Source organism: Macadamia integrifolia, unplaced genomic scaffold, assembly GCF_013358625.1.
Source record: "Macadamia integrifolia cultivar HAES 741 unplaced genomic scaffold, SCU_Mint_v3 scaffold1622, whole genome shotgun sequence".
Lineage (NCBI taxonomy): Eukaryota > Viridiplantae > Streptophyta > Magnoliopsida > Proteales > Proteaceae > Macadamia > Macadamia integrifolia.
Genome location: NW_024868281.1, coordinates 13,874 through 26,548, shown reverse-complemented (window position 1 = coordinate 26,548; position 12,675 = coordinate 13,874). Strand labels below are relative to the sequence as shown.

Below are 12,675 nucleotides of genomic sequence, written 5' to 3'. Positions count from 1 at the left end.
TTTTTATAGATGTCAATGATTTTTTTGTCTTTTGAAAAAATATACCAAAGACAGGGAATACGTACTTTTTATTAGTAGTATGATATGATATATATATATATATATATATATATATATATTATATCTGGATTTTTAAGGAACAAATCTGTGTTTAACAAATCTGCTTTCTCTCCCTAATTAGTTATTTGCTTCATAAACATATGTGTCACTGATTTGACTTGTCTTGCTCTGCCACTTGATGGTTTTAGTTCTCCTGTGGGGCTTATATCGCTCTCTGAATACCTTTGTCTAACTTTTGTGGTTGACATGTGTTGATTTGTAATTGTTGTTTTAATACATGCAATTATATTGTTGGTTGGGCTACAATTGTTCTATTTGACTCCAAATTGCATTGTATCTTGGTGAGTCATAGAATTAAAGGGCATATGCTAACACCAAGGGATAGAAGCATCATGTAAGGTTTGCAGCAGGTGTTAGAAAGGGTTTCAAAGAACAAAAGTTTGGGTGGGTGACAACAATTTGGAGTGATGGCTACTTGAAAGAAATCAAGATGGATAGCCAGTGGAGTTGTTCTGAATTCTTTTTATGACATTTCTTCTCTTATGATCTTGTTGGATGCAACTATTATGGCTCTCGCTGAGTACTTAATGTCTGTTGCTTATTGGGCTGGCCGTGAGGCCCAAACTGCCATGTTGTGTGATGTGATTTTGGATCTTTCATCAAAAAAAAAAAAAAAAAGTGATGTCATTTCAGATAATGTAATTAACTTTCTATCTAGTTTTTGTACACTGCTTTGTTGGCATACACATCTGGGCGCAAATTAATGGGAGGGCACGTAGGAGCATGTTTAGTGCGGGGTAGTACGGTTTTTTTGTACTCGTTGTATCTAGGAGTAGGCACACTCTAGTAGGTAGCATTCTTTCTTAGATTTTTTAGTAAGAGCATTTTATTCTTTGTGGGGGTAGTGCACCCTCCGCCACAATCTGTTACTCTCCTTCCCCATGTGAAATGACCTATATAGGCAGAGGAGAGAGAAAGATTGTGAGTGGTATTGGTGGATGCTGTGCTCCTCCACAGAGAACACCCTCCTATAGCTAATTTTTATTTCTTCAACATAAAAATAAGATTAATCGAGTTTCTCTACACCCATGGTGAATGGGAAAAGAGCGTGGAGGCAGTATCAGGGTATTTTCAGGAGATTCTAAAAGCTAGGATGGATTAGTGAACCCTAGGATGGGTGAATCCTCACAGTATGGTCCACAGCCCAATCAGGGAAAAATTTTTCCGTAAAAAAAAGAGTGCTCTATGTTGGGGGTGTCAATTCTGAGTCCACACCAATAGTCCCGACTGAGCCCTGCACGTTTATGACCCACCTTGGATCGGCCCAATTAATAAATGTGTCTGGCTTTATTAAATGGGCATTCACGGTGCAGGTAGCTAACCCATCGGGCGTCTAACTGAACCTAGCGACTATAGGCCTGACCTGAACCGACTCATTGTAGCTCGACCCCCTTTATTAAAAAACAACCATAATCTCATATCATTTATCTTCTTTATTAAAGACTTATGTCACTTTCTACTATGATTACTTTTTGTATAACTGTATTGATTTAATATTCAAATTGAACAATTATGGGCGTTCAACCCACTTAAGAAAATAATTTTAAGGTAGACACATTTAGAGCTCATTTAAGTCTGTTTAAGACCCGTTTAAGGTTGTCTGTATAAAGTCCGACATCGACTAACTCGATTATAAATCGTATCATGCCTCCCAAATCGAGGCCCATTTACTTAAATGGGCGTTTAGGAAGAATCAGGATGCAAGGTTTCTAGGTGGTCAAGTCCAGTTAGGCGAGACCGACCTGGCCTGACCGGTTGACACCCTATGGTGTGAGTTTTGACTTTTAAACAGTTTGGTTGAAGAGGTGAGTTTCAAAATGACTGAAATATCCCTCATTGTTTGTCCAACAAAAGAAACATATCCCTATCAGGATTGAGGATTGGAAGCCTCAAATGAGCCTGATACCCGAGAGTGTGGTGGGCAGCAGCGGCACTCTGGTCAATGTCAGCTCAACGCCTCAACCCTTCGTAGTTTCTATTCTTAAAGAAAAACCCTAAAAGGGGACTTCCTGCAGTCTCCAGTTTCATTTCAATCCGAACCAACTCAACTGATGAAGTAATCTCGTATTTCACAGTTCCAACTGTAGCAGCCCATTTCCGCCCGTGCAATCCCCATGAAAGTTCCACGCTAGAGCGGCAAAGATCCCTTAATGCTTATCAAAATGTCATCGAAAATGGCGATTCTTACTAAATCGAGGAACTTCCTCAAAACCCTAAACCCCATTTCCTTCCGAACGATCTCCACTACCACTTTTCTCTATCAGGAACCCCAGCTGGCTGAACCCTCTATCTTATCCTCGACTCCATTGCCTCCAAATCCATCATCTGGTAGTCCTCTATACCAAGAGAATTGGAGAAACCCAATCCCTGATTCTGGCCTTGCTCAGTCTCTCGTCCCACTAGGTTTCATCCAGCAGGCATCATCTTCTTCAAGGATCAAAGCCCTGTCAAATACGCTTGATGGTCCTAGCCTCATGAATGTATTCGCCGATTGGATGACTTCCCAGCGATGGGCCGACATCAAGCAGTTGTTTGAATTCTGGATTAGGTCTCTCGATAAGGACGGGAAGCCGAATAGGCCCGATGTGAACCTGTACAATCACTATCTGAGGGCGAACTTAATGAGTGGAGCTACTGCTGGGGAGCTTCTCGATCTAGTGGCACAGATGGAGGATTATGGCTTTACGCCGAACACTGCATCGTTTAATCTGGTGTTGAAGGCAATGTATCAGGCACGGGAAACTGAGGCAGCTGAGAAATTGCTTGAACGGTATCCCATGATCATTTCTTCTTTTTCTTACTCTATTATTGGTTTTTTGGTATTCTTAGTGCTATCGCTAACTGCATTGTGCATTATTACATATTGCCTTTCTTGAAGTGGATATGTAATGATTTGGGTAGTTTTGAAACGGTGGCTTCTTACCCCTTGTTACTGTACCTCTAGTGTAAGTGAGTCTAGCTTGAGGATTACCATTGGGTGTTTAATTACACGTTTCAGGTTGTGTGATTCTTGTGGAATGGAGTAAATTTGTAGGGAACCTTGCTTTTGGTTCCTCCTCCCTTCCAACCTATTGCTGTTGTTTTCCCAAAAAAATTGTTTTATGCTCAGTTTGAATCTTGAAACTAATTGCTCAAAACTAACACCCCCCAACCAAAAAAAAAGGGGGGGGGGGGTGGGGATAGACTCCACACGCATATGGAAGAAATGAACAGTTTAGGACCACGCTATTATTGTTTGTTATTGGATATTTCACAACCTAAATATCGTCAACATGATTAGTCAATTTCAAGCCAGAGGATTGTCCATGGTCACTTCATCTGTTTTTCACAGGACAGATGATTGGAAAAAATATCGTCAACATGATTAACCATTGCGACGCTGTCTAAGTTGTGGATGGAACAAAATATGCTGCTTTACTAGGGCAGGGCAAGGAAAGAGAAACCCTTGTTAGAAGCAATGAGAAGCCATAATGATGAAAGCTAAGCATTTTGAAAATTCCTAAAGTTATGAGCACAATCCTTGTTAAGAAGAAATCAAATGGATATTAGCTAGAAAGGCCAAAAATTAAATTGTTGCCCACTGGGTCCATTTCTTGCCATGCTTTCTGGATATACTTGTGTATCACTCATTTGGCATAATTTTTCCATTTGTCATAGATTATATTTATGAGACTTGGTTATTGTTGGTTAAACATTCTTGTTATATGATGTTTGGGTCTTGTTGATATCAGGATGCTGCTGACAGGGAAGGAATCTCTGCCTGATGATGAGTCATATGACTTAGTTATGGGCATGCTCTTTTTGATGAATCAAATTGATGCTGCCCTAAAGTATTTGGATTTAACTCTAAAATCTGGTTACATGGTGTCAATGAAGGTGTTTTCAGAGTGTGTAAAGAGTTGTGTTAATGCTGGGAGGTTGGATGCCTTGGTATCCATCATAGAGAGGTGCAAGGTACACTACTGATTTTAGTAATTCTCACAATGTTTATGTAGTGCTGAGGATTTCATCCCCTCCCACACCCCAAACAAAAAAAAAAGCAGAGTGGGGGAGGCAGCAGGAATGTACACTTTTTTACCTCTTTTGTTTCCTTTGTTTTGTAATGCATCCTTTTGTGTTCCCAGAAAATGGATCAAAACAAAGCTCTCTGTCCGGGCTGGTACCTGTCTAATTACATTGCAGATGTAGCATTACAAGAGGATAATAGTAAATTAGCCTTTTATGCTTTGGAGTTTCTGGCCAAATGGATTGCTCGTGGTGAAACAACAAGGCCTCCTGTTCTTCTCTCTGTGGATGAAGGACTGGTTGTGTCAGCACTGGGAACTGCTGCTAGGACCTATAATGCTACGCTTGTGGATGCGTCATGGACCATCCTCCGTCGCTCTTTGCGCCAAAAGAGGGCCCCCAACTCGGAATCTTATCTTGGGAAATTATATGCCTATTCATCTCTGGGGAATTTACAGAAAGCTTTTAGTACTCTGCATGAATTTGAATCTGCTTATGGGGAATCTAGTGAAGCAGAGGAATTATTCTCTCCTTTTACCTCTTTGTATCCGTTGGTTGTGGCATGCTGCAAGAATGGTTTTGAGACTTTGGACTCGGTATGGCCTTTCCGCGACAATTATTTTTCCCACTTTTCTGCGTCTGCATTTTTTAGGTCGTGTCCACCCCCCCTCTTCCCCTTTTTTTCTTTTTCCTGCTTTATGTTTTTCATGATGCCTTTCAATTTCTTGGAGAGTAAACCTTCCTGTGGTTGCACATGTTTCTGAGTACTTGCCTAAATGATGCTAAAAACTAGTCAGTGATTTTTTACTTTTTATTTGTGTCACTAGTGGTCCACTCTCTCTCTCTTTCTCTCAGAGGGGGGGGGGGTTAGCAATGAGTAGCAGATCTCTAGGAAGCTCATCTGCCAACATATTCTTAGATCTTAGATGGCAAAAGAAGGAGAAGTTCCTATATTTTTTGGGCTCTGGCTTGACTCATGGGATGAGCATTATTCCCCAAGGGTTCCACTATGACCTATCAGATGATGACTGATTGATGAGATGCCTCAGCATCTTTTTCAATTCCAACCATTAGAATATCACTCTTATGAGCCTGAAATCTGCAATCTTGAATGACGAACTTTGGTGCAGTTGAGTATGATGGAGGGCCGGTAGAGAAAGGGAAGAAATCCCAAAGAGAACTCTGAGTTGCAGGGGAGAAGAGAAGATATTGCACAAGGTAAGGGAGGGGGGAGGGGGGAGGAGGTCACATGTCTTGCACCATACCCGACACTAAAACATCCAATTCAATTCATTCTCAAACTTTGGCTAATAACTAAGGTTATATGCCTTTATATAATAAACTGAAATTAAAACTTGCCTAATTAAAATCTAAAACTGAAATAGCAACTACTAATTACTTCCTCGAGTCTAACTAATAAAATTAGAAACGAAATAAAACTCAAATCAGTAACTCCCTAATTGACTAACAACTGCCCAAACTAAAAGATTACATATCTTCCCAAATAAAATAACTCATTATTTCCTAAGTAAAGTAAATCCTAAAATATCCTACTAATCCCAAAAATCCAATCGGATCCGGTTCATCTCGATTGAGATTGCCTGAAGGGTCAACCCAGTTCAGCCGCAGTTCTGCATCAGAGTAGTAGATACCAATGGGGTTGGAGACCAGAACTACTGTACTTTTAATTCTTAATGAGAGTTTGACCAATTCCTGCATCACCATACTACCCAGAGAACTCCTGTTGACGTTCAGCTTTAGAGCCACCCAGGGTGGTGGTGGGTGGGAATTTGATGTTTATCAAGCTGGTTATGGGAGACAATTGCTATGTTTCTATCATCTGAGAAAGTTTGCATGTAAATTGTCCTTCAAGTGTTTGGTCATGTACATTGATAGGCCATGCAACTGCTAATGTGCTTGTATGTTGTGTGGGTGCTTGACACTCTCTCTTTCTCCTCACACAGACACGGACACACACACACATGCATATGTGCACATAGATGCCTTTCGTCTGACTTATTTTAGCTCTCTTGTTAAAAATATGTCAGGTCTATTTTCAGTTGGAGAATTTGAGTCGTGCAGATCCTCCTTACAAGTCTGTTGCTGCTCTTAACTGTATAATATTAGGATGTGCAAACATATGGGACCTTGATCGGGCCTACCAGACTTTCGAGGCCATTGGCACTGGTTTTGGTTTGACACCCAATATCCACTCATACAATGCTTTGATGTGTGCATTTGGGAAGCTGAAGAAGGTGATTTGTGTGATACATTTTTACTCAATACCCCCTTTGTGGGCACTACATAATATTACCCTTTTGATATTAATTTTATCTGAAAAATGAATGGCAGACATTTGAAGCTTCAAGGGTGTTTGAGCACTTAGCAAGCTTGGGTGTGAAACCAAATGCGATGTCCTATTCTTTGCTGGGTAATGCTCATCTCATTAATCGTGATCAAAAGGCTGCGGTTTCAGTGATTGACGCGATGGTATGAACCTTTGTTTCTCTATGACATGAAGCATGGCCCCTGTATATCTCATAAATACTAGCTGACTAATGCATGGGATGAAAACTCATTGGGCAGGTGGAAGCAGGATTTGCACCATCCAAGGAGCTACTGAAAAATGTTAGGCGGCGATGCATCCGGGAGTTAGATTTTGATACTAATGATTTGGTGGATTCCCAAGCTAAAAGGTTTACTATTCGAATGGGTACTGAGAAACGGAGGGACATGCTGTTTAATCTTGAGTACAGCAGCAACTTCACCTAGGAGGTAATTCTTGGATCACCAAATACTATTTGGATCAGGCAGAAGGATGCAGAAAGGCATCCTTAATGCCAGGCCATATGCATCGCTCAAGTGAATGTCCTGGGACAATATTTAACAAGTCCTCCCTAGGCCAAAGATGACTTGATCGAACTGGCCATGAATTTATTTCCATCTATTTTTCTGCTATATAGAAGTATCTTGAGTGGTTCTGCTATGGAGTTACAGTGATTGGACTTACTCTTCCCAACTCTACTTTGGTAGTGTTATCCCAACTGCTTCAGTTGGTTGTGGTTTGAATCCATGAACTTCTCGCCTAACTTTGGCTTTGGAGATCTTGTCGAGTCTCAAGATCTCTTGAATGTTGTGGTTCCCTGCCTTGCATGCATTTGTTACGAGTGTGGCACTGATGTTGTGTACTTTGAAGTCTTTTTTACTTCCACCTCACTGTCTGAGGAAAGAGTTTTGTTCCTTACCCTTATATTATATTGATTCTATAACTGCAGGGTAGTTGATTGGGCTATTCTGCCCATGGGGTTTCCACCATTTGTACTGGGACTACTCAATATTCATTACTTCGGTTCACCGAGTAAGTTTCATAGCCACAGTCCCTTTTCCTTTTATTTTTTGTAAATTAAGTAACTGTACTTATTTTGGAGGATTCAAAGGCGGAAGTCTGGGATTGCAGTCCTAGACGGCCTTATTTTTCCTTTTATTTTTCTTTTGTGAATTTATTCTTTTTAGGATTTTCATGGGAAAACTACTGTTTTTTAGTGGAATGCTAGTTCCTCTTTTTCTCAGCATTCTTCTTGTGTCCTAATCTATCCAAATGGGATTTTTGGACATTGTTGAAACATGTAGGACTTTACAAATAAATGAAAAAGTCTGGAGTAGAATTTTCTGTGAATACATTCATAATTCCATGATACTGGTACCGTCCATATTTCTTTTTTATTAATTGTCGTCAAAGCACCTACCCCATGGAAATGAAATAAGTCGCTCCAAAACCTGGCAGTGGGGAAGCATTTTTAGCTTTGAGATTTAACTTCAAATTAGCGAAGGAAGATTTGGGAGTAGAAGCAAGTGGTTTGTGAAGTACTTAGATGATTAAGCAAAATAACATTCCGGCTCTTTTTCAGTAACGTCAGGGACTCAGGACAGCAAGCATCTCCGGTCTACCAGATGTCACTTGTTTTAAAGTTGGTTAGATGTGATTATATTTCTACCAAAAAGAAAATAAAAAAAAGATATGATTATTTCCAGTTTGTCCGTCTCTTGTAGAACCCTCGAATCAGTTTACACTTCTCTGGCCCCAAAAAGTGGTGGTAATCACGGGACGATTTTATCTGATTACACACTGGTTATCAAAGGTCAGGTGAGCCAGGGAATTGGTGGGGATAATATGGTAATGATAAGGAAAAGAATCCCGTCAGTCTCGCGTTGCCTATGTTGGCTCTTTTCGTTGGTGGTGTTTACGTAAAACTGTCAAGGTTCTTTTTTCCAATTTATTATTAATTTATATTCGAAAAAAAAAAAAAAGGTACTTGCTTGTCTGAGTCTTGTGTGTGTCTAGATTAGATACAAACAAGCGTCAAAGGACTTGTATTATCATGGGGGAATGAATGTTCCCTGGTTGTGCCATAATTAGTAAATACACATTATATGTGTATTATACGTTTAATGCAAAAGATCGTAATTTGGGGTATCAATCCAAAAAAACCATTTAATACGTGTATTTTAAAGATAATCATATTATATAAAAATAACACTTGTATAATACGTTACATACTAAATAAAACTTTTGGGTTAAGAAAAATGAGATTTACCCAAATGGGTCAAATCCTTATTCGCGACCCCTATCTTTTATGAGGAACCCTAGTAGATTGAAAATATACCCCTTCTTCCCTCGTCTAAGTAAATCAAAAAGAGAAGGAACCCTTGCCCTGGTAATCCCTTATTCTCCCATCCCCATTCTCGGTGGCCAGCAACCGAGGGCAATAGATAAGACATCATACCCCTTGCTCTCTTTCTCTTCTCCATTTTTCTTCCCATCAATTGTTGAAAATCTAATCAACCCTTCCTCTTCTTCGTTTCTCTTCCCATTGGTAACTGAAAATCCAATCGAGGGTGATTGCATCTGCAATTAATTTTTAAAAAGAAACAAGAAAGATTCAAAAGAGATGACTCACATGGACAAGGATGGCTAAGGGCGGGATTGTCCAAAAGAGGTTGAAATGAAAAAATTTCCAGGAAAATAGCATACAATCGCCATTTGAATCGGACCAACAACTATTGACAAACATAGTTGTAGCTGGACAATGTGAAGAATTAGAAAGACAGAAATGACACGGGTGTTCTCCTCCCTTTCTTCTTGCAATAGTGCATCTGAGAAATCCAAGGAGTTGGAGGGAGGCGGATCTTGAGCCTTAAAATTGTTCCATGACCAGTCTTAGATTGTATCCCCCATGGAAATTTCAAGAAAATCCCAATAAAATCCAAGCTCATCTTTAGGATGAAAGATTGCAAACACTTATTCTCCATTGTCTTGAACCCTTTTTTCATACCAAGAAGAAGAAGAGAACATGTAAAAGTGACGAGATGAGATGAAGTTTGATTCTATTCTTTGTTCTTTCTACATATCTTTTTAGGGGTTAAATTTAATTAATATTAAATGTGAAAATTCAAAAGAATAGGACATGATTTTAAATTAGAAAACTAGATTGGATTTTAGTGTCTATAAAAGCATGGGAGATTAGAATTTAGTTTCAAACAATCAGTTTTAGTCCCGTATTTTTTCTCCCGTATTTTTATAGAGCAACTGTATTGAACATGTAACGTATCAATGCCGTATGTGTTTTATTGCACCTAATTTTTTGAAACTTATTATTACCGTGTGGTCCATTTAATTGCCGTACGTATCCGTTCCCATATTATTGCCGTCCTTGAACTTACTAACCATGGTCATATGTGGATCCTCTGCTCAAACATAGAGTGCAATGAAATGGCCCCCCACCCCCAATAAAACCCAAAAAAATCACCCCTTAAATGCAATGTGCGTACCCTATCGGCCCCCACATTGGCACATGAACCAAGGAGCTTTCTTTATCGTCTTTTTAGGATCCAAGGTCTCAAACAAGATGTGAAACTTTGGATCCAAGATGGTGCCTAAACGCCTAAGAAATGGATGCTCTTTCTTTTTAGGAAAAAAAAAAGGATAAATGGTGCCTAAACGCTTTAAGTGATGCATTGACAACTATGGTGACTATGTTGGAAATATGATTGGAGAAAGGTAAGGAGTGTTAATTTGTCGTATCTATTAAAAAGGGGAAAAGAATGTTGCCCTATAGTGCCCTCTACAGCCTCTCATATGGAGTAGTAAAATGATTGCCCCACCTCTTCCCTTCGATGCCCAGGCATGCTCCCGTTGGCAGTGTGAGAGTTTTTAGGCTTCACTTTAGAGTCCCATCTAGGTTTAAGTTTATATGCATTGTGTGGTGTGTGAATGACTACAAATATGCAGTGCATCCTATAGTATGCCTAAGTAGTCTTCAAGCGTTTTTAGTCTTCAACACACTTCTCTGGAGTTCACTTGGCGTTCTAAGTTTAAGAACAATGTTTTTTAATCTTGAATATGGTCTTCATGACCTGAGCAATGAGACTTCATCGAAATTGTTTCTTCAAAAATAATTGCTACACAATTTCACTAAGCGCATCAGCACTTCAAGTGTTTGTTATCACCAAAATAGAAGTGGGGTGTGAACAATTCCTTAATGATTTGATGGTTAGTGTCCTCAATAGTAACTCTACAGAAGAGGAGGATGTCATTAGAAAAAAAGAAGATGATTGATCTTTGGAGCATTTCTTGCAATTTTAATTTTTTGGGTGATTTACATCAACCTCCCATGGAATTTGCCTATATTACATCTTCCCCTCTAAAAATCTGTTTGTTAAATTTAAACCCATTCAAACTAACACGGTGAGAAGTGTTAAAAAATAAATAAATAAATAAAACACAAACAAACATCATTACAGAATTATCAGAGCCCAAATTCTGCCTTCCAAAGTCTTGGGCTCCGCCGAAGCTACCGTTTCCTCTGGGATTCTGAACTCAAAACCCTTTTTTCCTCAGGAAATAATCCAAAAATCTATTGCATTATACAGACTACAGAAGAGAGATGGAGATGCAGACCTATCCTTGGATCTCAGATTCAAAGACGATGAGCTGTTGCACGTAAGTGCAGCACATGAAAAGAACTTGCACAAACATTTCTTCATGAAAACTCATCAGAAAAGAATTCTTAAATAAGCTTAATCATGAGTGATACAATCACACATCACAAAAGGATATAATCACACAATCCACCACTGGATCACACAATGGTGCATGTTAGGGCTGACTGTCTGGAAGCATCCCTTTCTAGGAGAGTATTCCTTAACTGATGAACTTCTTATTTTGCACCCCTGTAATGGCTTCTGGCAGTCCCAAGATTTTTGTGCTGCAAGCTACCAATTCAACTGGAACAGATTATAGATTCCTAATTGACACCACTGAAAATACTTGAACGGAACTAAGAAAAAAAAATTTCTAACCTATTCAAAGCCAGCAACATCGTTCTGTTGAATTCTCTTTTATTTTGCACATCTAAGTAGAATTCACCCAAACACTGGCAAAGTGTAGGCTGTTGGATATACATGAGTGGAAGCAACAGAAGAAATCCAAAGATCCCATCATAACATGCTTCTCCAATGTTCTTTATTACCCATCAATTCATAGGTTTCAGCATCATGACTTCAGTAAACAGAGTACCACTACTATGTCGCAGCTGCAGCCTTCTGTTACGATCAAGTTAACTTGTCAGAAAAAAAAATGCTTTTCCAAATGTAAAGAGAGACAAATCAAATAATCTTTGCGAGTGTTCCTCAAATTCTAATTGAAAGGTGAACACCACCACCATGATTGACCAGATTGAACCAGTCTCAACTCCTCTAGGAACTACCAAAACCAAGCCCAGATGCTGGGTAATTAAAAATGAGGGACTGGGCGACAAAGTAAATAAAAGAGAAATGGGAAAGAAAGAAGGCACTTGAGACCAAAAGAGTAAAAACCACAGAGAACCGTTCTAATTATATGTTTAATCAGTTAACGAAGATAAGCTGTAACACCCTAATCTGATATTTATACTCCTACTTGTGGACAGGCAAGAAGAAAGAATAGAGAAAGCCAATGCTGGCATGGTTGGCAGCTCTAGAGTCCCAAGAAGGCAGAAGTGACCCCACCTGCTCCTGTTCAGCCTACCAACATCATTGGGGAACTCATCAGGAGGTGTGGACAAAAAGGTAAAGTTTAATTACAAGAATAAGTATAGTAGGAAAAAAAAAAATGTGCGACATGAGGATTTCCCAGGGGGTCACCCATCCTAATACTACTCTCACCCAAGCACGTTTAACTACGGAGTTTTAGGGGATTTGGTGCATTAGTGCTGGTATGATCGCACCCAAACTGGTAGGTCCAAAACCGACCAACCAATTTTGCCTAGCAGAACGAAATTTTGGGTTTTTATACTGTGGAGCCCACCTCTGCAATGCAAAATTCCCATTATACCCCTATAGGAAGACTTAAATGAGGCATGAAATGCATACCTTACACTAATAAATATGAATTTATAAACTACTAGGTATTATATATACACACACACACACACATATATATATATATCGTATGTATGTAATGTATATGGAAATAAAAGAGGGCAGCCAAACAGGCCTTAGGTATTAACTTAA

General features: G+C 39.3%; 1 protein-coding gene and 1 pseudogene across 1 annotated transcript; one reads left to right on the top strand and one right to left on the bottom strand.

Annotated features, from left to right (window-relative positions):
- Positions 1–1,997: 1,997 nt before the first annotated feature.
- Positions 1,998–7,803, top strand: LOC122064348 (pentatricopeptide repeat-containing protein At1g26460, mitochondrial-like). The gene is made up of 7 exons (XM_042628058.1): positions 1,998–2,890; positions 3,852–4,074; positions 4,245–4,721; positions 6,174–6,380; positions 6,478–6,615; positions 6,712–6,900; positions 7,401–7,803. Exons 1-6 carry the CDS (start codon positions 2,271–2,273, stop codon positions 6,895–6,897), a joined length of 1,851 nt encoding a protein of 616 aa, XP_042483992.1. The 5' UTR covers positions 1,998–2,270; the 3' UTR covers positions 6,898–6,900; positions 7,401–7,803.
- Positions 7,804–12,273: 4,470 nt separating this feature from the next.
- Positions 12,274–12,391, bottom strand: LOC122064350 (annotated as a pseudogene).
- Between the last annotated feature and the right edge of the window lie 284 nt (positions 12,392–12,675).